General features: G+C 44.5%; 2 protein-coding genes and 1 non-coding gene across 3 annotated transcripts in view; 1 reads left to right on the plus strand and 2 right to left on the minus strand.

The window, feature by feature from the left end:
- LOC139928106 (C2 calcium-dependent domain-containing protein 4C) overlaps positions 1-25,741 on the minus strand; it is a 304,401-nt gene that overhangs the window by 5,146 nt on the left and 273,514 nt on the right. The gene's annotated exons all lie outside the window — the stretch shown is intronic.
- Positions 9,466-9,537, minus strand: trnaq-uug (transfer RNA glutamine (anticodon UUG)). Its single transcript has one exon. It is a non-coding gene; the product is annotated as a tRNA-Gln (tRNA).
- tle2a (TLE family member 2, transcriptional corepressor a) overlaps positions 15,759-25,741 on the plus strand; it is a 37,053-nt gene continuing 27,070 nt past the window's right edge. The window contains exon 1 of the mRNA XM_078285511.1: positions 15,759-16,189. Within this exon, the coding sequence (XP_078141637.1) occupies positions 16,166-16,189 (24 nt within the window). The 5' untranslated portion in view covers positions 15,759-16,165. The remainder of the gene's footprint in view (positions 16,190-25,741) is intronic.

Here is a 25,741-nt window from a genome sequence, read left to right on the forward strand (position 1 = left end):
TGTACCATTGGTTTCATATATGATATAGCATTCTACATGTGAAAATGCTATAATTCATAGTAAATCTGCATGATGAAATATAGCATCTGCTCTCAGAAACCTATTATTCAACACATCATAAATCTGAGAATCTCTCTTCCCCACTCAATCCATTAATCCCATGGGCAAACAGTACAGGAGTGAAAACAATTCAGCAAGACATTTCCTTTGTTCTTGTGAAAAATGGAAACCAATATATTTTTTTGTGTCAGAAAGCAGCTTGATGTTCAGCTAGAGCCTGATACTCTCTGGGTTCCACTTACACAACATTTTAGACATTTAGCTGGCAAGCATTTTAGGACAAGTGAGAGGATAGAGGTTCAGCGCCTTGTGCAATGACACATGGCTGTCAATGGGGTCGAACCTGTGATGTTACTGTTACTGTTCTTGTGTACAATAAAAAGGTGAATGTCAATGCTATAGATATTTCTGTAGAACATGCAGCATCTGCTGTGCTCCTGTACATGTACAAAACAAAGTATTAGAGAATGCAAATTTCACATAACTAATAATAGTTATTTGATGCAACTGATAGCAACTAAGTATAACATTAAAGGGGCACTATTATAGGAATTAAAATGTTTCTCTATTTCTATAAATATATGGTAGAAGATGCCTGTTTCGAACTCCAGTCAATGCATCACCGCTGGACTTGGTCTTGATTGACTAAACTATTGCTAAAATTCTTCCTATCCAATTTGTAGCATTTTGTGGGAAGTGGAAAGCCTCCACTCAGTAATTTTGCCTCATTTGAATTAGAGGAGCTGGTGTTGTCTGGCAATCAGGTTCCAGTATTGTGCCTCTTCTGCCGGATTTAGTCTTCAAATTCATTCAATAAATACCCTTTTAACTAAAAGACATTTATCTGCAAAAGATCATGAAGACATTTTTTTTATCCTGAGCCACAGTATATTTGAAAACAAAATCATGAACACTGAATATGGGACCTTTAGCAAAATTTATAACATTAGAATTAACATTATAAATAAGATTAGTGACATCTTAGAGTGTAGCAGATAAAAAGGGGTTTCTTTGCCCAGCCTGCAGTGCATGCTGGGTATACTGCTGTGCTGGTCAGATCCATCTGTGATTTACACTGTTATAAAGATTTTTTTCCCTGACATTTCATACATGGTACAGAGTGGAGAGTGACAGGGAAGACAGGAACAAAGGTCGTGAGGCAGATTCACAGCCGTGACGTTAAGAGCACATGGTATGAGCCTCGGCCCACTGCTGTACCCCTTAACACCCCGTGATTTACACTGTTTTAACTCCGGAGACTTGCTGTCGAGTGGCTGATTCACGACGTGGCTTTCTTCTTGCTTTAAAACTTCTCTACAAATCCTCCTCGACTTCTCCCTGGCGCTTCAACAGGACTAATTAAAACCAAGTGCCAAGGATTTGGGAGAGGTTAAGCAAGGCTCCTCTCTCCTCTGCCGTCCCGCTGCATACAGTCTAGAGAATGGAACGCTCCACCAAAATAAACACATATATTTATATCAAAATAAACACTGGACCCATGGGGACATTTGTGGGAGTTTCATTGGCAGCTGCGTTGAAAACCACTGTCACCCCTCATTTAAAACAATATTAGTCACTTGCATGTTGTGAGAGTCCTGCATATATAGGGCTATTTTTTACTGCGGTGTCAAAACAACTGGAAATGGAAAGCATTAAGGTATTCTGTTTACATGACTATTTAGCCATTTAGCTCTTCTCCAGGGGAACTTATAGTGTGTGCACAGAGAGTGTGTTCACAACTATGTCATTAATTTCTCCAGAGACGCATTATATACCCTAACCAAATACATTATCCTTGAAGCCTGATGGTAAATGCACCTTGTTATATCATGAGAGATGGTCTCTATGGTAACTAGAGCGTCTCTAAGCCTGTGTGCTTGTAAATAGAACGGTAAAACACCATCTATCTAAAAGGCCTTATCTAATACATGGATCAGATCTACCATCTGCTTGAGGCTTTAACGAGGTATAAGAATGGAGTAGATACTCATCTGTAGAGTAGATAGAGTGATTCCTGTGGCTTAACGTTATCTCAATAACTGGTTACCAAACCATCAGCATGATATGACCTGGGAACCTTGGAATAACTGGCATATGCTATCATGATATTATGTTCAGCATCACTTTCCTGCCTGTCTTTCCTGCATGAAAGGGTCAGAATGGCCAAGAAGCTTGATAATCAATTCAAGTCAAATACAATTGAAAGAGTAATTAAACACCAAACCCAAATCTGTGTAAAGCCTGCATCTAAAGGTAAAAATCATGCTGCTGAAATTGCCATCTGCTATTGGCTGATCTTTGGTGCCAGGTGATGTCACCTTCTATAGAGTACAACATCACCTGGCACCAAAGATCAGCCAATAGCAGATGTCAATTTCAGTAGCATGTTTTTACCTTTAAATGTCAGGCATTTGGCACAGATTTGGGTTTTGGGGTTTAGTTACTCTTTAACAGGGACGTATACACACATAATCTTGTACGACTGATCTGCAGGCACAAGCAACAACACGACCATCATTCCTTAGAAACCATCAGAAATCATGAATGGCCCGGTGGACAGGGAAGGAATTCTATGAATGACCCAGAGCCTGGTGAAAAGTGGCTCTCGAAATGAGCGGTTTCGGGAAAACCTCAGCAGTGGAAGCAGTAAAGCATGACAGAAAAGGCTCAGTTGCCAGTATTTTGATGCTGTGGGAGACGGCGCTGGATGTTATATACTGTACGACCATATGGCCCGCTTCGGTCAGTCTCCCAGTGGGTGACGGCCCTGCGGTCCCGAGCTGGAATGCCGGGACCAGAAACACCAGAGAAGAATGAATGTCAGATAGATGACTGTTCCTTATTGTCTCAGCTCGCTTTTGGTGTAGCTTGTTATTTTGTGGCTGCCATTGAGCTGGAACTCTGTTTGTATCCCGTTTTCAGCACTTTAAGAGGCAAACTGCTTCTGAGAAAGTCATTGAGTGCCTCCACACACACACACACACACACTGTGGACACAGACAATAATGTCAATACTGCAGAAGCCACTGGCGCTTGTGACCATCAGTGTGATACAGGTATAGGTTTCATCGATCGAAAAAAGGTCAGTGGGTATACTGGCGAGACTGTGTTGGGTCAGGAGACTGTCAGATGTCATGGCAATGTATCACAACATATTGATTTTCACATGCAGGGTCTCTGACACATGACCGGGCAGTCTGGGACCCAGAGTGTTGTTGTTGTTTTTTTTCTTTATTGAGAAAGCGGGAAGGCTGACAGGGATTCAGAGAGTGAAAGAAGAATCTGTCAAGATTTGACCCAAACCTTAACATGAACCAGATGTACATGTAGCTGCAGAGGCAGGCGTCCCGCCACACAACAGTTTGACAATAGAAGTTAACAGAGTCAAGAGGTTTAGTTTTGTCTCTAAAACTAAGTTAGGTTTCGATTTATTTTTATGACCAATAACAGCGTTCTGCAGCACAAATTCAGAGGTGTCACACTGAGCAGTTTCTCTTACTTTCTCATGCTGGAGGCCAGTGGAGACATTTTTAGCTTGGCACTGTATTCTAGCAATTAAAATGCCTTCAGAAATGAGCAGCTAGTCTCTGTTGTTTTTCTCTTCCTATTATAGACAGCAACTAGTCTTCTTGCTAACGGCGTCCATGGCCAACAATATTGATTCTGCTCTGAGACACATTAATTACCCCCCACCTCTCGCAAACACACACACACACACCGCACACATACACACACACACACACACACACACACACACAAGCACCCACATTATAAATGCTGGTTCCTTAGCCAGTGTCACGGCCCTGTCTAATTTGGAAAAACAGTAGGAATATGTTATTTTATAATTAAGCCCACAAGAATCAAATCTGACAAATTGTCTGCTTTAACCCTTATTTGCTGTGGGAATTCTTGTGTGAAAAGAAATGTTTCAGCTATTAAAACCTACTACTGGGTTATATATGCATTTCCATGAAGCAACTATTATGAATTTCACTTGAGCTTAAAAATCTTAGCCATCATCTTTGACCCAGTTTTCCTTGTAAAAATGTGTCCAAAATCTAAACCTCAATGGGAGACCTTCACCAAGGCAGTTATTTATGAAAGTATACGTGCATGTTTATTGTGAGGGAGTGTCATCCTTCAAAATAGCCCTCCAAGTTATAATGCTGCCATATAGACTGTTTACTTTGCAATTAAACCAGGAAATTTGTTCTTATTGGACAACATCCTATTTTCCTTCATGTACAATAAACTTTTCACTACTGTAAGCAGCCCTTTCCATCATACACTGTTTTATAAAACCACCAACTTACTGCAAAGCAGCCATGATGGCGTTTGCAGACAGCTGTTAGAAAAAAAAAGAGCTGAGCAGTGACATGAATTTTGTGGAGGGGAAAATGTTGGGAGGAAAGTAAATGTAGAACAAGAGAGACCTTTGGGTAAAGTGAAAGTTATGATAGCCTGTCAGGCAAGAGATGAGCAACCTTGACTCTAATCTCCAATCTCCAGTATGCGGTCCACCGCAGTGTGCCTGCAGATTTACTTCAAATGTGATGGGAATCAAGGTCAAACAAAAATATTACACTGGTTTCATTAAAAATCTGCCTAGGGTCATACTTGTATCCTTCACAAAGCAGTGTGCTCCACAGTCAGGAGCTTGTTGAATTTTGATTTTCTCCTCTCAGGCAATAGCATACTCTGGTTATTAGAGAGACTTTCCTGTAACCTTAAGATCACATTTACTTTCCCTGCTCCAGACAAATTTTCCCTTTCAAAGTGCCTTTAAGCAAGGCACTGAAGCCCAATCTTCTCTAGGGATGCAACATATGGCTGACCTGCCTTCTGACCCCTGTGATAAAATATATAAGAGGGATATGTGAGGAAATAAATACCCAAATGTCTCAACTATTTAGACAATTGGCAATGACAGTGAGTTTTCTGATTTCTAACTTGTATGCTCACATCAGGCTTTATGTGACGCTTTATCTAGCTCAGGTTAGACTTTGCATTTTTTGGCATTTAGCTAATGCTCTTATGTGGAGCACCTTAACAATGAGTGAGCAGGTAAGACTTCAGTGTCTTAAGAACACTTAAGCTGTTGCAACATGCTTTTTAACCGCTATGCCACATTGCCATCTCTAATTAATGTAATACCAGGCATTATATGCATTTTTACGCGTTTGATAATCAGGTATGCCATGGAATTTTGCATCTCATATCAGTCTGCCACGGTATTTAAGAGGTGAACTACTGGCATACTCTAGATCTAGTTATTAATTTTTCATGAGTCCTTCATTAATACCCAACAATAGTTATGCAAAAAGAGTGGAGGAGCAGTAAAAGGAAAAGAGAGGGAATTAAAATTACATCTGCAGTCCAGAGGAGACTCTTCGCTGGAGTGGTGAAGGTAAAACAGCCTGATGAGCAATCTGCAGTCTCCCGTCTCTTCTCCATCTCCATCAGTCTGGTTCCAGCTCGGGACTCCTCATACAACCGGAGTGTGTTTTGCAGACATTTCTTCCTCATTGGCAGCAACCTCCTGGAAAGAAAGAAACAGTGAGGAAAAGGTAGTGGGGCAGGAGGTGGTCGTAAACAGTCTGAGGAGGTATCTAAGCTCTCTAGTCTCCGGCCTGCAGTCTCCAGTCGAGCTGGGCCTTTGCACGTTCCCTTGGACAGCAGTTCTGTGCTCGGGGCCCGGCTGTGGGGGCCTGACTGGACAATGCCACACTTCTTTCAGGCAGCCTAGGGAGAGGGAGAGAGAGCAGAAGCAGCCTTGACGTCTGGCTGCCAGCCATCCCCAGCACCACCACCAGTGACCCTGATGAGGGATTTATATATTTATATGTTTACATACACACCGTTGCTGTCGCCTCCGCCGGGGGGCTTCGTGTCGTTCCCCGCGACCCCGTAAGTCATCCGAGACTTTATAGATTTACGGTCGAGGGCAGAGCGTGTCCCGCTGTGGAATAATAGCGACACGGGAGAGGTAAACAAACCTCAGGTACGTCGCCAGGGGCCCGGTGTGACAGGGCCTCTGTTGGGAAACAGCCCAAGGTCCTGTTTCAGGCTGGAATGATGTCATTCCAGAGGGAATAGCTCCGTGTGGTTGAAGCCACGCGGGTGAATACAGGCCGTAGTCATTAATGCACAATAACGATGACCAGGAAAGGTGGAGTTTTGTCTGTGTGTCATATATTTACACAAGAGAATGCTACACTAATATACAGTGGGACTTACTGTAGAGCGCCCTCACCATGGGAATGATGCAGAGACCACCCACCTCATCAACCGGGGATGATATGTGTCTCTCACAAATGAAGCTGAGTCACCCAGTATCTAACCCAAGACATTTTTATAATGTTGCTGTGTTATTTTTAAGTCTCCAGATTTAGATTGGAGCGAGTTATGTATTATCCTATGGGGCCAGAGAAGAGATATAGGCCTAGCACAACATACATGTGTGGATTTAAAAAGTCAGCATTCGCTCAGTGTGGCTCAATGTGAGGATGGTAATTCCCAAAATATCAATATGTTTTCTCAAATGACACTTTAACAGCTTTTTTCTGGAACACAAACTAAGAGGTCTGACTGGTTACTAAATCACCTACATTTAGCACAGTCACCCCCAGTGGGCTGCGAGGGTGTTGTATATCATTCTGAACTTGCAACACTCCTGTATACACCAGTAATAACTCCCACCATGATATGATAGCATAACATTCTTCTGCTGATAATAAATCCCAGTGCTGTGCAGAAAATTGCCCAATATTAGACCTCTAACCTTTCTTTCTACGTGCTTTCAAAGTTTCATCACACTAAATGCACTCTCCCCTTCATTATCATATCTATCAAAGCTAAAACAGAATATTTGCATGGGACTGGAGGCATAAGCAGGACTAGATCTGCTCAGGCATAAGACATCCGACTTTTATGGTACAGACCTCATCCTTTCCTGGATGTGTGACAAGTTATAAACATCGTGAAATCTGATTTGTTTTTCCTTTTAGACAGCCAGGAGCAGATCTCTAATCTTGACCTCAATGGGTTAAAAAATCGGCTTTCGTGTTGTAACTGTTGCCCATGTAGCTGCAGCATTAGGGAGAGAGAGAGAAGGACCACAGGGGGAAGTGGGAGGCCTGGGTTTGCTGAACAGCCAGCTGGTCTCCCCTGGAAAATACAAGATGCCTTCCTGCGTTAGAAAGGAGTGAGCAAAAACTGAATGAAAAAAGGGAAAATGTGAGTGTAGATGCTGCCGGCCAAGAAGGAGAAGGAGACGGAGACGGAGGGGAGGACAGTTTGTTTTACCCAGATCCAAGCTTCCAGAGAAGAGGGGAGAGCGCTGGCAAGAGAAGGAGAACTGGAGAGAGAGAGAGGAAGAAAGAAAAGGGAAACGTTTTTCTTAATAATAAGCAGGTAAAGAGTAAAAGAAACCTAATACAGTGTGCGGCTGGGTCTTTCTCCCTGAAAATGATGATAAATGGTGCAGACAAAGCGTACAATATAAAAAGTCAATCTGTGCTCTCTTGGACTGCGATGGAGTTGACATTGTGGCTTTTGTTTCAAAGGCACTGGATTGCAGCCTCATCAAAGCTCCCTGATTTGACTTAAGATACAGTGCTTAGGAAGTGAAAGAGCAGGATGAAAGAGAGCATGAAAGCGCAGAGAGCACAGCGGATTGACTGGGATACAAGTGCTTCTTTAATAATGTGGGTCTTTTCACAAACTAATAGATAATTTCACCTTTTATCTCTTGTTCATTGTGGCTTTAAGCAGACACACTCCACCCCCATCTCTCTCTCTCTCTCTCTCTCTCTCTCTCTCTCTCTGGCATAAACAGGTAGGGGAGTAACAAATCACATGCTATGAAATTAATCGGACTGCAAAAAACTGACAATTGTAAGCCGTTGTGGGTACTGAAATAAATTATATATACTTTTGATAGAATGGGTAAATACTTGTCAGAAACGCCTTTTAAGGGGAATAAAAGGCATTCAGATTGTGAGATTAAGGACACAAACATGATTTTTCCATCTCTCTCTCCCATCACCCCAACCGATCCTTTTCCCCCTTTACTTGGCAGTCCATCTCTTGTTTCCACTGATTATTATCATCCCGATGCCTGTCTGGGATGTGAGACAACGCTGACGGATACAGGTTCACTATAAGCAAAGCAGATATTTCTGATCAGTAATGGCAGGTCATGATTCATGGGTCCAAACAGAAGTCAGATCAATGTGAATGACAGATCGGTGTCAGGCTTATCCATCTGTAGCAGTCCGGAGGCTCAATGATGAGAAATGGAAAAAGTTTTATGTTGTATTTTTAACACTTAATTACCCAGATATATGATATAATTAGAATAGATAGATATTGATAGATATTTATAGCAAGGTGACTTAATCAGGCAAGTTGAGTAAGATTATATTTTATTAACACAAGAACAAAGAATCTGATTTTAACCCTTTATAACCAGGATTTGATCACTATATTTGTGTCAAAACATAGCAAAAGTATTAGGTCTAGAAGCTGGGTGGTATAGGATTTATATAAATCATTTTTCTTCCTCCATTTTGAATTCAGGGTCTGTCTCTCTGTCCCCTGGCTCCATATGGGCGAAGGGACTTAAAAGGGTACCAGTGAAGGTGCAAGCCAAGACTTAATTCTGTTTTGACTGACTTAATGGCTAAATTATAATTATTTTAGTAAATCCTTTTGAGTAAATCCCCCCATGACCCTTCAGTAATGTTCATGAAAAACGCCTGTGATGAAATCATATTCTCAGAATTAATTGCTCCATGTGTGAGAATGACTGCTAGTGGAAAATATGCACCAGAGAGCTAATCTCTCGCTCGCTCTCTCTCTCTCTCTCTCTCTCTCTCTCTCTCTCTCTCTCTCTCATGCACACACACACACACACACACACACACACACACACACACATATACAAACACGTACACACACACACGCCCCCCATACACAAACACATGTACACAAATACATACACACACTCTGTCCACGCACACACATCCTTTGTACGTCACATTAAATTGTAGACATTTACAATGAACTAGCGACACCGTGTGCTAAAATGTATAATTGCAGATTGCTGCCAGAAAATGGCTTCTTTTCAGTATATATTTTATTTAGATCCATTTTCCAGGAACTAGTGAAAAGTTACTTTTTCAGGATTATAATTTTCCTGTGAAGCTTCCAGCGGTGAACTGAGCATGATGCTTAGTTTCTGACTAGCGGATGGGTAACGTTAGTACGGCGGATCTACAGGCACGGCAGCCGGGTTTCTATCTGTACGGTTAGTTTCCTGCTCACCTGAGACTCACCTGCATGTTGTTGACGTGTTACAGAGTGTGTGTAGGGTTGTTGACGTGAATCTTTCTCCTCAAAAGCAGGTTCTACCGAGATTTGAACTCGGATCGCTGGATTCAAAGTCCAGAGTGCTAACCATTACACCATAGAACCACCTGTGCACACACTACAGAAACGTAAGGCCTTATCAAAGTCTATTAGTATAGACTGATAAGTGGGTGGAAGTTATTAATTGTGTAGCACGAGTGTAACCGGGAACAAAACAAGCAGACGATTTAAAGGCATCCTATCAATCTTATCCACCTTGATGCGGCTGCAATACTTCGCCTGAACAGACGGTGGCAGTATAATGCAGTGATCCAGCTTGTTGCCTACATGGCTCCAGATGAACCCACAGGACTAATAGTACACTGCAATAGCAGAGTATGAATTGTATCAACCTTAGTGTTTAGCATAGGAGCTGCGAGGAAGATGCAGATATCACAATTTTGACCCATTTGTTGTTACTTGTCTATTAGCTGTAAACGCAGATTCCCTATGTTCCGCTGTGAATTTTAATTATCAGATGTCTGTAAATACAGCCGATACTGGACCTACAAATATCCAATAAGGGCGATAAGCTAGTGTAAGGTTATTATTTTCCATCCTGTATTATTTAGTGTCTCAGCCCTTCCTCTTTAGCAAATATAGATAAAGAGTTCTATTCCAAAATGCTTTATATCCATTTTGGGGCAAAATATCATTACCTGAAGTCCATCATTCAATATCTCTAGTGTCATTTTGTCAACCAAAGACTTAAGTTCTCTACTATCCTTCTGAAAGTATAATAATTTGGTGCTTGTCTATCATTTAGTAAGAGAAGGTGTGACTTCTTTTTAAATAGTAGATAGCCCATCTCATTTTGGAAACAAAAACCATTCCATTATTCTACCAAGAAGATGTGAGTCGTACTTATCCAGCAGAATATTTTACATCCTACTTAACATCCCCCGTCCTTCCTTGCTTAAAAATCTTTTACTTATCCCCCTTCCCATTTCAATGCATGCACACACACACACACACACACACACACACACACACACATTAACACATGACACATACACTCTCCGGATTGCCACCATCCATGTAACCTGGAAACCTGTGGCAAACACTGCATACGTCAGTGAGAGAACGCCAGGCCTTCCAGAGAGACTCATTCTGCTGTGTGAGATGAGTGACAGAGCACAGAGGGTGCTGTCGGTGGCATTTGCAAGTCAATGCTCAGATTTAACCTCTTCGCTCTCCCTTCAGTGTGGATCAAGTGTTTGAATTCAAAATCAGCCTCTCCAAAGGTGCTGTTTTGCACTTGGCTGAAAAAGCAGTCGAGTGTGAGAATACAAACCATTACTTTGACCTTGCCCGAGAATTCAGCTGGCACATATGAAGCTATCTATTGAAATCAGACACCATGAAGAAAGTCTATTTTCTAAAACTCTCCTTACTTCATCATTGCCTCTGCGAGCGCACAGTGCAAACTCGGATTTCATGGCCAAATTGTGCACAGGCTGGCACATTCACAGATATTTGGAAAGTCAAAAGGAGATCTTATTCCACTTCACACCGGAGAGACACAAATCACTCCATTGTTCTGCTTTATAAAGAAAATAATGCCTGTGAAAAGGAGACGTGGAAATTCCCTCGTCCAAGGTTACAACAGGTAAAGGTGAAAACAGTGTGCTGTAAAAAAAAAAAAAAAAAAGAAGAAATATCTGGCAAATACTGCAGAAAGTAGGTGTGTGGATGCAGCGGTTTGGTATCGATCTCCTTACATATATGTGTTCCAGGAATGGAGGAGACTCTTGAGCAGGGAAACACAACATGAAGGCAAAGCGCTGGAATTCCTGAGTTCCCAGATACACATGCCTGTGGGCGTAAATGTGTCGGAGTCTGTTCTCTCTCTGTGTGTGTGTGTGTGTGTCTGTGTGTCTGTGTGTGTGCGTGTGTGTATGTGTCACAGAGGGTATTTATTTGTATCTGCCTGCAAGGGAAAGAGGAGGTGTGTGAAAGTGTGTGTGTGTTCGTGCGTGTGTGTGTGTGTGTGTGTGTGTGTTGCGTGCGTGGAAGTGCATGTGAGCATAGCCGCTGCTGATGTGGGTCATTACCCCTTCTTTCCCCCCAGGGGCCATGCAGCAGGAGAGGACAGAAGGGGAGGGGATTGTGGGGGTGAGGGGGGGTTGAGGGGGGGGTTGGGGGGGGTGTAGAGTGGGGGCTGGGAAGAATGGAGGGTGGGGGTGGTGGTGGAGGTGTGGAGAGGGGGGTTGGGGGAGCGGGGGGGGGGGGGGGGGTGGTGTCCCAGGGGAGTAGAGACCAATAAATCACCGTGCCGTCTCTGCGCTGACACCCGGCTTGTCTGATGAGGGGCAGCGGGGGGAGGGGGGGGAGGGGTGTTGTGGGAGGTGGGGAGGGGGTAAGCGAGGAGGTGGGTGGGGGAGGAGGGAGGAGGGGGGCCGCACCACGACAACACTGTGGCCTTGTCTTCCTGTCACTCAAGCCCACGCTGGGCAGGAGCCATCCTCACCCCCATCCAAAAGACTGGAGGTGGGGGGTGTGGGGGGGGGGGGGGGGGGGGGGGGGGTACACAGGGGTACCATACAATCAAAAGTTTACTGTTTGCTGCCCAAATGATGCCATTTTGTGACGAATTCTGACTCTATCTGTACTGTACTGTAGTCACCCACTCATAAAGAAAAGGAAAAATCCACCCTCTTACACTGTTAACCTGTAATGTTCAATGCATTCCAGGAGTTACTTTGTGATGAATTGTTGTAATTTGCTTGCTTGGTGTAACCACCTTGTCTACTTGTACTTCTGTTAGTGATTTCCTATGTTTCCCAACATTACTTTCACCAACCCCCAGAGCCGGGACAGGAACTTGTTGCATTCAGATGTGGGTTATACATGTAGATGGAGAGAGTGATAGCGATAGCGATAGTGGAGCGAGAGTTTTTCCAGTTGAGAAAAACTGGGAGTCGCGCCGCTTACTCAAAACTGTCTTGCGGCTGCATTGCATTCTGGTTTATTGAGGCTTCTGTCAGTGGAGAAATTGGTGTCTCTGCCTCTTCTGTGATGGATTTCTCCCTGTCTGATTGTTGAATGTCAGTGCAAAATGGTGAGTTTAGAAAGAAACCCTTAGTCTGTGATTTTGAGGGGCTTTTAGAAAGTTTTCTGCTATCAAACTCCATTGTAGGTGCAAAAAAATCTCGATGTGATGTTATGTCATCCACATTTTGCCATTTATCCAAGGAAATAAGAATAATTCACCACCAAACAACAAAATGGGCCCAGAAATACAAGGCACATTGCCAGTAGCTGTTGTTTTTTAACAACAGCTAAAGTGTTTTATGGTGGATTTTGCCTTTAAGCCAGAGTCTTTTATCTGAGAGAATCTAGCACCTGATCTTTTTTTTTTTTTTTAGATAGGATTTAGTATTGAATCCCATAACTGTCTGAATGTGGGGTTGAAAGCACCAGACAGGGTAAAACCTATTGATCCAAACAAAACATTGTAATAACCACTCTCATTGTGCTACCTTCCATTAAACACAAAAAGGTGACAAAAGACAGTTCATCTTCTAGATAGGACGTCCGGCTGTGAGACCCTCTCCAGGGTGACTGGGGATCCACTTTGTGCCAGTATCATAGTCACTGCCTTCGACAGTGATATTGCCATTGGCAACCACAAAGGAATGAATCAGTTGTCTCTGAAGTTCCATGTGAAACAAACTTGTTTTCATCACCTCATTCAAAGCCACTCCCTCCTGATGTTTTGCTGCTCGGTGATAATTTGCCCACTATATGGATAACTAGCGGTTTGGATTGGCATGTCTTGGCTTTCCATCCTGTTCTGTTCTTCTCCTCAAGGTGCGACTATAAAGGGACGCTGCTCCTCCAGGCACTTTCCATTGCCCTGCCCTTTGAGACAGGTGTGCATGCGTGTGTGTTTACTTACACTCGGCACGCACATGCGTTTGACAGGATGGCTTCTTTACAACCTCACATGATCGAGCTAAAAACAAAAAGCTCCAGTAGCATTACGACCATTGTCTACACCCATTGTGTGGCCACTTTGATGTCCCGCTGGTCCGAGCCTGTGTGGAGGTGTGAGGAGAGGAGGGCACTGTGGACTTGCTGTATTTAATCACTGGAGCTCAGCCAACACACACACACACACAGACGAACACACACACACACGAACACACCTTGCACACTCCTTCATCTGACCTGCCAATAGCAATAATATGTGTCCTTCACTTATCATTTTCTATCATCTATATTATTATGCCTCCCCCCCAGCACAACACAACGCAGCCTCATACATCCTGTGCCCCCCCCACCCCACCCCCCGCCACCAGGCCCAGCAACCACTGCGCCCCCCACCACCCCACCCCACCCAACCCAACCCCCCCACCACCACCACCAACATGAAACATCTCCCTGTGCAGCGGCAGACTGCAAAGCACTGCATTCCTCATGACTTTTTTTCTAATAAATGTGATCCCAGAATCCGGGAGGGAGACCAGCGCTGTGCATTAAAATTCATGGGAAAAAATGGCAATAAAATCTTTCTCTCTCTCTCTTTCCCTCTCTCTCTCTCTCTCTCTCCCTCCCTCTCTTTCTCTCTCTCCCTCTTTTTCTCTCCTTCACTCTCCACTCTCCCCACTTTTTCTCCCTCACTCTGTGTGCCTCTCTCTTTTTCATTCCCTCACTTGCCTGCTCAACACACACATTCATATACACACACGCGCACGATCCGCACACACACACACACACACACACATGCACAAGCCACACACATATACACACTTTCTTTTTTTTTCCATCACCCGTGTGCACTCTCTCTCTCTCATTCAATCTCTAACCCTCCTACTGGCTCGTCTTTCTCAGCATCCCCCCTGCTGTCCTTCATCCTTTATTCTCTTCCTCCATCCCTCCCTCCCTCCATCCCTCCCCCTCTGCCTTTCCTCTCTCTGTCTCTTTCTCTCACACACACACATACACACACACGCACACACACCCATCTATATTTTCCAACTCCACCTCTGGCAGGTTGTGATTTCCACTGTCAGAAATTGCTTTTTCAATATCTCTCTCTCTAATTATGAGCCCCGCTAAAGGGGTCGTGCCACCAGAATACCAATTTTTCCACCATTTCTCCCTTCTTCTCCAGAATAACTCTCCTTTTCCAGGTAACAAACAATGCACACATTCGATATGTAGCCATGGAGGTGTTGCAGTATTATCACTATTGCATTCTCTGGGGCTTCGGCGCCTTCCACACTGTTAGCAAATCAGTGTAATTACATTCGTTGGACATTCACTTCATGTGGTTAAATGATTGGGTTCTTCAGTTGATTTTAGATCTATTCATGTTTTTGGTCAGTTCCTTACGATCATGGTTTATTTATGACAGTTAGAAATGAACAGGTTGATGCACAAGTCTGCAAAATGTGTTTATTTCCATATTGAGCACGGATGAATTGGAAGAAATTTAAGTTTTTTGAATGCATTGACGGTTTGTGGGGAGAAAAGGAAAACCACTGAATTTTGATACATCTACCACAAAACTCCTTGCATTCTCAATCACTCCCTGTACCCCTAAAGGGTTAACTCTTTCACAGAGGAGTTGTGGTCTATTTGATTGACGTGTGGAGCACTGTGCTACCTAGATGCTCCAATCAGCAAACGGTCAGCACGCCCCACGTGGGTATTCTTAATACTGATTGGCTCTTTTTACCAGTGTTTACTGTGCCGAGGCCGAGCCCCACGTGGAGATTTCATTCAATCATTGAACAATTCCACTGAACCCCCTCTTTCTGGAGAAAAATTTGCACTGTTTATGAAATTAAAATTTCCTAAATGTGTGGAAAGATTTTCAAATAGATTTTTCAATTGCATGGCTATGCGAATGAACCTAATTACAATGCAATACTAACAAGGAAGAAACCCAACAAAGGTTTCTTTGCAAATATCATCAGGCTATTTGAAGATGAGCATTGTGTAAATGCGTGATGCTCTGATTTGCCCAGTATTTATAACTTTGAAGGGTAGAGAGGATAAAACGTATTTTCCCCAAGTGTTTCTGGATAAGGAAAATAACCAAGATCTTCTATGGCCATTTATTTTGACTAACAAATTGCGAAAAAAAAAAAAGCAAACCGTGTCTTTAGGTTCCCCCAACCCCCCCTTAAGGAAAGTAACTCATATGTTATGTCCCATTGAGGATCAGAGAAGGGGGGAGTGAGAGAAGTGAGGGACTGGGAGTGTTGTGTGAAAAGAGTGCAGGGCAACGAGCGAGACAAAAGAGGCTGCGGCTGCATTGAATGTGCTGGTGGTGTGTCCGTCTCCGAAGCCACAAGCAAACCACATTTTCCCCCGGCCTTTATGCTATAGACGGCGAGAATATATCGGGGACGGAAACCATTTGCGATATTGTAATTGCTGGAAGTGCGAAGTTGAGGACTTGGAAGAAACCTCTTGGACCGGGTGCATCTCTTCCCTTTACTACACGTCGAGTGCAGTGCAGTGTGGGTTGGAGATATAACCCAGAACAAAGGAGTCTTGAAGCAAGGAATGAGCGAGCCGAGACTAGCTTTGCCATTACCTTTGAAACCAGGCCAAATGCCTCTCTGAAACCAACAATAGTAGATCGTGTGCTCCTATTTCTCGACGAACCATTTCGCCCTAAAAGAGAGAAAGAAGATAGGGGAAAAAACACACAGAGACATACAAGTCGGCGGCTACAATGTTTCCTCAAAACCGACCACCGGTAAGTAGGCTACGCTACTATGTAACAATCTACCCGCGATTAATGGGGTTATTTTCTTCCAACCCGGAGCATTAATAAATCCACAGTGCCTATAATAAAAGTCAGGGTGTTTTTGAAGCAAATTGAGCCTAAATGAAATCCATTAAAGGATCCTAAGTTAGTGCAAGCCGGAATTGTTCGTGTCTTTGTCATCCTTGCTGTTTATTTCCGGGGATTCCTTTGTGGGGAAAATATGATACTCCAGACTGTAGGCTACTATATACAACATCATATTTTTGTTTGTCTTTATAACGACGGCCGGTGTAATCTTTGTCTTACAAAGGTCAGGCAGATATTTGTTACCCACGCTAATCAGTTGCGATTTGCTCGGGCAAAGCCCCCCAAACAACATCCAACTTTACTGAGTCTCTTTGTGTGTAAATCTCATGTCCTTGGTGGCCACCATCATCAGGCTGGAAACATGGAGCCTTCTTCCATCTCCACAGTGTGGTGGAGTTGACCCAGATGATGAAGTGTCTCTGTTTGTTTGTCCTTTCCACACGGGGTGAGAGAGGGAGTGAGTCAGCTTGGCTTGTTGACACCTTCTCTCGATGGTCTGCCCTTCTCAAGTGCCACTCATTGTTTTTCAGAAATTTTGCTTTTTTGTAATCATATCAAGGATGATGCATGGCTTTGATTTGATGGATTTAAACCAGAGTAGCTTAGCCTTTCTAGGAGGCCAACCACGATTGCCAGAAATCCTCTATAGGGGCTACTAATGGGGCTGTGAAAAAAAGTGAAACACAAATTGGCTTGCTATCTGTGTTTTGAGATGGATCTCTGTGAGGTTAGGAGTGAAATTTATGCTGCGTGGCTTTAATTTTTTTAGTCGAGTTAGGTGGAGAGCTTTTGAGCAGACTGAAATGCATAAACACTGGTCCTCTAGTTATGTGAAGTATCAATTAAGACCTGCTCATTTGCCTAACCCTCATCTATATCCCTCCCCCATGCCACCCTGCACCCCACCCCTGAGAGTGTTTTGACATTCATGTCCCATGCATTGAAACCAGATTAAACCCACTGTGAAGTATAACTTCATATGAGTGTGTGTGTGTGTACGCCACCTCAATTAAATCCGCCTGCAGATTCATTCACTCAGGTGAAAACACACAAAGACACGTTGCGTTCATTTTTGTACAGATTTGTTGTACTTGTCAGTAAATTACGCTAATGCTGCTGACAGTCATGCATTGTAGCCTCTATTCGAATTACCCTATACTTCCTTAAAGCGACACTGATAAAAGGGATCTTGTAAGCTTTCCCACCCCAAACATACAAATACACACACACACCAGCAGCTGTGTATATAGTGTAGCTGACTGCAGGAAGGCAGGCAGGGCGGGAGGCAGACTGTGGGTCTGTGGTTTGCACTCTAAACCCAATCCCTCTCATCCAGCCTCTCCTCACTGTGTTCCTGTGAGAGCTCCAAACCACATCTTAATGTATGGCCAGGCGTCCCGGGGAGAGAGGAGCAGACTGCGGCGGGTCTGGGTGGAACGTTTAGGCCAGCGGTTCTGTTTCATTTCAACCCTCCGCAGACCTCCACAGCACCATGTAAAGCGCCCGTCCCCAGAAAGACTTCGGCTGTGATTAGGCCTCGTTTGCAACTCGGAGCGAAGGGCCACTCAGCACGGCCCCTGGGGCGTCTGAGGCAAACTATTTACCCCAGTCTGGAGCACTAGGCTGACAATAACTCTGTCATCAATGGATATTGATGACAGAGTTATAATTCACATTATTGCAAGTACCATTTTCAAGTCCTGAACAAGAGACAGGTAGCATGTAATTTAACCTGCGTGTTTGTAGCTCTTTACAAAGGATCCTCTTTCATGATTGCTTATGTAAAGTAGGAACTTAGTGAATTCCTGTTTCATATTTTTTCTGGGCTAGATGTTGCGACTTTTATAGAGTCCACACAGATTCACAAGGCACAGTTGTCATTTTGTAACAGTGTTAAAGTACATTCATAAGGAGGCCTAACAGGCCAAATCACATTAGTTTGTGATTGACCAGGTCAGTACATACATAAGATGTGTATGTAAGGCCTATTTCCCCTCACCCAGGGATTAAGAATCTATTTACGTGCACAGACGTTATGATGCTGTGGTGTCCACTTACATAAACATTACATAGGAAGATTCTGGAAAAGGATACTAGCCCTTGACCTTGCCCAGATGATTTTGGGATTCAGCCTGATGCCAAGTACAGTAGGCGAGTTGAGAAGTGTATGGGATATGGCAGGCATGGCTGGCTGTCTTAAATCCTCAGTGTTCCACCAAATCAGCTACGGAGACAGAGACACACATGGCTAATAGACACCGAAAGGCGGGGCTGAGCAGAAAACAAACCATGCTAGCGGGATATAAGCTTGGCTTCCACTCAAACAACAAACATCTATTTTGTTTTTTTGCTAGCCTGAGATGATGTTAGCCGTGTTAACTTTTACACATTTGGCCCTCTTCCCTGTCAACAGGCCGTACAATTGTAAGAATGAATAAATATGTAATGCGAACAGGCATAAAGAGAGACCGGTAGCATTACTAGCAGGTTAGCTGTACCCTGCGAACACCCAAATGTCCCATGTGCATCTACAGGAGGTCTGCATGCTTTGGTAGAAAATGTAGCTTTGCTGAGACCTCCAGCACCACAGTAGACCTGGTCCGTGGGAGATAATCAGCGAACACACCGACAGCCTTGAAAATGATCAGTCGAAGGCGACCAAACCTCTCAAAGGTCATAATATCATTGGTCATAATATTTCCAACAGCCCCATACCCACCATTTTCTTCTGAACAATGCCCTGAGATGGGGGAGGGGTTGCTTAAGAGGCTACTATTGTGGGTAATCAGTTATTCTGCGTTTCCCTGTACCTCCTCCTCACTCATCCTCTGTAAGCAGCCATCAGTGGGCTAAAGCAAACATCCACAAATTCTGTCCTTAAATGACCTCAAAAACTATACAAACCAAAGCCATTCCTAAAAAGAAAAGGTTTTGGTAACACTTTGCTTTACAATGGCCTTATTCCAGTGTATTAACCTATAGAAAAGCATTGTAAGATCACAATATTACTGTGTAGGTATATGAAAATCTCCCTTATACATAATGTACTTACAGTGTAACACGCCATCCGAATGGCTTAATTAAAACGGTGTTGTTACACCGTTGTAAGTACATTATGTATTAGGGAGATTTTCATCAAGTACTTATACAGAAATACTGTGTGCTTACAATACTTACTAAGGTGTTGCCAAGGTTTTCTCTCCACTCTCTTCCTCTCCTCTTTACCTCCAGAAAGTACCTGTTGACACACTACAGATTCCAGCAGTGCTTCAATCTTTTTCTTCATTACACAGTGGCTAGCTTCACCCAAGCAGTGGAATTGGCCAAATATGAAATCCAACTGTGCTTCACGAGCTTGTAAAGCACACCGAGGAATGCTCCATTGAAAATTGAATTTGTTTCTAATCTAACAAATGGTTATGAGATGGTTCATTGTTTTTCATTGTTTTTTTATTCGTACACTGCTTTGATGCAAACCTTCCAGACGCAACACATGTGTTGCTGACTGTTACATAAATATAAGCCATTATAGAAAAGAAGGTGTCTCTACTGTAATTATGGGTGTTTTGGTGATGCCAGCAGTACCAGCGCCTTAAACTCATGCCAAGTACCTTGGTGCTGTGCGGTCATGACAAGCATGCTAAGCATGGCAAGAAGGCAAGAGTAGGACTAGGTAAGTTTTAAAATGGTTCCATTCAAAGATGCCTTGTATCCATTTGTGAAAAAAAAAATGTTACCTAAAATTCAGTATTTTAAAAACACAAATGATTCATACCGTTAAAACATTATTTTGTAAGTGAGGGTCTTAAGATGTATCATAAACTTTAGTAGTAAGCCACAATGTGCTTTACTTCCATACCAGAAATTATTTTGTAGGAAGAGATGTTAGTTTTCATATGACAGATATCTCATCTCAACTCTTATATTATTGTGACGATGAAAGCCTTACTTTACTGAACATGTACATTTACATATAATCCCCACCCTTCCTTCCAAATCTTCATTTATATACACCCTGGGAGGGAGGGGGGAGGGGGGTGTATATAAACACACACACACCCTTCAAGGAGGTGGTCTTCCTAAATTATTTTCACACCTAGTCAGTGGAACAAAGATTAGGTAGGTCAGGTAGTTCAGAGGCGGAGGTGGGCTTGGGGAAGGGTACGCTGGATAAGAGAGACACGGAGACGAGGCCTTCTCTTCTCCACCTTCAGAGCTAGCATGGAGCAAGCCTCCACTTCCCCAGTCCCAGCATGCTTTTAGCTCTTTATCCCCACTGTTGTCCTGTGGCGAGAGCGCGGCTATCGATCAGCAGCTCGCCTGCTTTGCTCAGCCAGCGATTAGAAGGAGAGAGAGAGAGAGAGAGAGGGGAAGGGAAAGAGGCTGGAGGAAGTGAAGGAAAAGAGGCTGAAAGGATCTCAGGTTTACACAAGCTGTTGTGGAGGTGCGTCTCGGTGGAAGGAACAAACGGGCTGAGGGGGTTACCTAATAAAGGAAGGCACCTCCAGCAATTAAGCCAGCTGACAGCCAAACTGTGGCGCTCCGCTAATGTGGGCTGACAGCAGGGAAATTTGAATAACGAGGCTTGCGGGAGGAAGGAGGGAGGGATGGGGAGGTGGAGGGGGTCGGAAAAAAAAAAAAAAGTGAGAAAGAAAGATGTGTGGTGCTAATGAAACAGGTGCCTGGCAGCCCCTCCCCTCTAAGTGAGGGAATCATTGAGAGATTACCAGGACGTTTCTCCAGCGCAGAGCCGAGCAGATAGCTGCTTGACGTAAGGTGGAGGATTGGAGGAGGAGGAGGAGGAGGGGGGGGGGGGTGCAATAGACCTGTGTCACTCTTCCCCACCACAAGCTGCTTTAAAAATGCAAATCGCCGCTGGCTGTTGACAATCGTATTTGAATAATTTGATATAAGAGGCTTGAACTTCAAACGCTTTTGTTGAAGGACAGTGCATTGCCGTGTTTCTTTTTTTTTTTTTTTTTTTTTTCTCTCCCAGGGCCCTCCCTCGGGGGGTGGGGAGGTGTGTTTGAGGCGTGTGTGGGTGGTGCAGAGACAGACATTCAGACATTGAGAGATAGACCATATTGTACGTGATGCTATTCTGGGTTAGACCTACTGTCACTGCGTCCTTGGTGGTAGGCAGACGAGAGAGAGGGAGCATGGTGGGTGTTTACTCTAATGATCGACTCTGTGGGTAAGCAGTGTAATTAGTGGCCTGGCTAATGGGCCGAGCTAGATGGAGGGAGGCAGCTACACAGCATCTCCCCGGCTGAAGGAGACAGACAGAGAGATCCCGCTCCGATTTACACAAGTGAAAAATGTGGAGCCACACATCTGGCTTTGGGGAGAGCTGCAGCTAAAGGATATTTTTTTTGTTATGTGAACAGGCAGAATTTGACTTTGGATTTAACTTTGGCTCCCTACCTGTGGAGGTGTCGTATCAAAGCTGGATTCTCTGGCCAACGTTGGATTCAGCGCTGTGTTTGGCGTTTGTGATCAGGAACACAAAAAGGCAAAAAGGAAGCAGGAAAGCGGTAACTTCTCATTAGAAATAAATGGCGGCTCTGTGTACAACAGGCCTCAAAGAATCTCTTTTGCCTGGTGTTTTCTTTGATGCCAGATGTGAAAAACACATTTTCACTGGTGAAAATCGCCAGAGAAAGATGGAGCGAGGAAGTGAGAGGTCATCCAAAGACAAATCTGGTTCTCACCTCCTCTCCTACAGGCCTGTTAGAAGACATAGAGGATGGTCCTTTTTAGTACATAATATTCTCATGGTCACACAACCACATCAAACGATGATAGCCCTATTTCACCCCAACAGCAAATTACATATTTATGTGTTTAGTGAGAATCATGATAAATCATGTGGATTTATACTGATATTTAGAAGGAAAGTCATCTGTGTGAGTACAGTAATACAGCGTATGTGTGCTTGTAAATACTCGAGGAAAACTGTGCACACACATGCAGTTAGTGTTTGTGGTGAGCATGTGTGGGCGTGCTGTCTCGTGAGTGTGTGTGTGTGTGTTTGTGGGCTACAGCAGGGATGTGAGGTCATAGCGGTTTGCTGCTTGTGGTGTAATTAGAGGGAACTCAAATGAAAACAGCAACGATTGCAGTCAAGGAATGCCACACTCAACAAACCCCTCACACCAGCATTTTGTGTGTACACGCATGTGTGTGTGTGCCTTTTGCGCATGTGAGTGCCGCTGTTTGTGTGTACGTTTGTTGTGTGTGTGTGTGTCTTGCATGTGACCTTGGATATGTGTGCATAACATATAACCCGCCCTTTTAATAGCAGCCAGATCTGTTATGTGGCAGCCCTAATTTGAAGCATGCAGCACCGCTAGCGCTGTGCTGTGCTGCTCAGACATTTCTGACTGGCTAGCATGTTAAAAAGCCTTGTTGGCCGTCTTCTACTTCTTCTACTATTTAAAGGCCCATTGAAGGGACGTGGGGTCTGATTAAAGTCATTACTGTCGCTGTAGATGTCTCTTTGTGCCCTTTCTCGCGCTCTCCCTCACACTCTCTCTCTCTCTCCCTCACGCTCTCTCTCTCGTCCCCACTTTAACAGGTCCTCATTTAATCACTGCAATTGACTTAGGCCTTCCTGGGCTGAGGGACAGATTAGCGTGTGTGTGTGTGTGTCATTGGAGGTGACAGGGTCATATCTGGGTGAGTGCTTGTGCAATAGATGACCTTAACTGTAGCCTCTCTCAGCTCGATGTCTTGAACAGATCAGATCAGTGCTGATAGCAACGCAGGGCTGCAACCACCTCCACACTCATTTGTTTACACGGGTGACTAATGAGATGATCTCTAATCACATTGGATAAAAGCTTCCCCTCCTTATGACGTCCCACCTCAGGCAATCATACCTTAGTGTTACTGAACCTGGCTTGAAAATTGTGTGGTGGCCACATGAAGACCTAGCCTGTAATTGTGTAACACAGCGACTTTAGCCTATGTAAGCTTTGTTCAAGGGCAGACGGCACGTCTCTTGTTTGCTGTTGAGCCTGTACATGGCTTAGAGAGGAGGGATAACTGACCGTGGGATTGTCAGGTGAGACTCCCAGCCTAGATCCATTCCCAGAGGTCACCAGGTCAGCACTATGACCTGTGACGTTTGAGCCTGCTCAGCTGATCCCTGCTCAGGAGTCGGGACAGAGTAATGGCAGTGGCTCATGGGAGACGGAGGGAGGAGGTTGTATATTCTGGGGTAGGATCTCTGCTTTGCCTGAGTTTCACAGACAGCATCTGTGACGTGCATCCAGTCCAGTCCAGTCCAGTCCAGTCTGCTCTGAATCATCATAACAACAACCCTGACCAGCCGGCTGGAGTCATGCGTCAGACCCCAAATGGCTGACCCAGCAGAGCTGAGCGAAGCAGCGCTTCCCTCCATCTAAATAAATCTATTCTCTTCTCCCCTTGAACACCAAAAAAATACACTGACTCTCTCTAACCTCCTCCTCATGTCTTCCCAGCAGCCACTAACTTCTTCCATGCCTCCATTTCTGAGGAAGACTCTGCCTGTCTTTGCACCTGTCCTCTGGAGCACATGGCTAGGTGAAAAAAGGAAGCCGAAAAAAGGAAAAAAAGAAGAGAGGGGAAAGGGGAGAGATAAAGAGGAGAGAGAGAAGAAGGGCAGCCCCCCCTCCTTCTTCATCCTTCCATCCTCCTATAAAATGGCCTTGGTGCTCTTGCTCCTGAGGCGCCTTTTCCCCGGTGAAGAGTAATTGCTGTGTGTGTGTTGTGTGAGAGAGGAAGGGAAAGAGTGTGTGTGTGTTTAATCATGGGTTTTTGTGTAAGGAGAGTGTGTATGTGTGATGTGTGAGCAAGACTGACAAAATGCGTGTGTGAGGGTGAGTGTGTGTGTGTAATTGTGGGTTTGCGTGTAAGAGACGGGGGGTGTATGTGTGAGTAAGGCAGACAAAGTGTGTGTGTGTGTGTGTTTCTGTGTGTGTGTGCCTGTGCTCTAGGAGGGGGATCTGGCCGACAGATTGAGAGCAGCTTGTTAGAGAGAGGAACAATGAGGCCACAGCCCCTCTCCTTTCCTTTCCTTTCCTTTCCTTTCCTTCCCTCTCCCCTTTTCCTTTCTTTTCCTTTCCTTTCCTCTTTTTGTCTCTTTTCCTCTGCTCTCCTCCCCTCACCTCTCCTCTTTCCTCTCCTCTCTGCAGGGCTTTTTTTTATCGACTCCTGCTCTCACCGTATTCCCTCATTTCTCACTCCCAGTCTCACCCAATCTCATCTGTCCATTTTTACTCTCCATCCTTCTTTTATCTTTCCCTTCTCTTGACCTCTCCTCCTCCTCTTTCAACTCTGCGCTCTTCATCTCTCCTCCCTCCCTCATTTTTTCCCCTTCTCCGGTATTTCCTTTCCTCTCTTCTGATATTTATTTGCCCTCTGAAATACACCCTCCCCCATTTTCTCTCTCTCTCTCTCTCTCTCTCTCTCTCAGTATCTCTCACTCTGTCACTCCCACCTCTACACGCACACGGACATACATGTTTCCTTAAACATATGTGCATGTAGACACTGGCACACTCCCCTCTTGTCATGCCAACACGCATATGCTTTTAGCAGCTTGCATACACTCCCCTCATAGTCTTTCAGACAGATCTTGGCATTGAATCTAAATGTGTTCTGTCTCTATGATTTTTCTTTCTTTTGTTTCCTTGCATTTATCCCCCTCCCAACACAGGGGAACGGGTTGAAAAGGAAGCAAACACTGTTTAATGAGAGTAATTTCATTCTTTGGAGGCGACGACAAGACTGTGGTCAGTAATGAACTAATAGAGCCATATCAAAGCCAGTCAGTACTTTCCTGCAAGCCCTTCTTCTTCTTCTGCTGTTGTTTCTCTTCTCTTAACCTCACCCTCATTCTTGACCATCATCGTGGTTGCGGTGTGAACCGGCTGTCCCAGGCCCTGTCGGCTTCAGCACTCTGCTAGTTTGACAGAGAGCCAAACAGACAGACAGACGGACAGCCCCCACCCCACCCCACCCACCCCCATCCAGTTCTCAGCCCTCTTTTGTCTGCCTGTCCTGCAGCATTACCCCTCTGGTTGTGGTCTCCTAATTGCTCCGGACCCTGCAGAGAAGAGAGACTAGGCACGGGGATTCAGAGGGGGAGAGAGGAGGGTGAGAAGGGGGGGTCTCCGGCCATGATGGGGTCCCCTTTTTCCCCTCTTTTCTCTCGCCCTCCCTCCCCTCTTTTTCTTTCTGTATTTCTTTCCTCCAGCCAGACTTGCCATTAAACAAGTGTGTTCATTTGGCTAAGAGGCTCTTGTACTCTCCACCCTCCCATCCAGCTCTCGGTGACCCATTCACATCTGGCCCCGCTGGTAAAGACAATGCAATAGACGGCCCCTTAACAACGGTTACACAGGCACGCTGGTGTGCACATACACAGACACATGCGCACATGCAGATCCTCTGCTCCTGTGGTTG

The sequence above is a fragment of the Centroberyx gerrardi genome, chromosome 9 (assembly GCF_048128805.1).
Source record: "Centroberyx gerrardi isolate f3 chromosome 9, fCenGer3.hap1.cur.20231027, whole genome shotgun sequence".
Lineage (NCBI taxonomy): Eukaryota > Metazoa > Chordata > Actinopteri > Beryciformes > Berycidae > Centroberyx > Centroberyx gerrardi.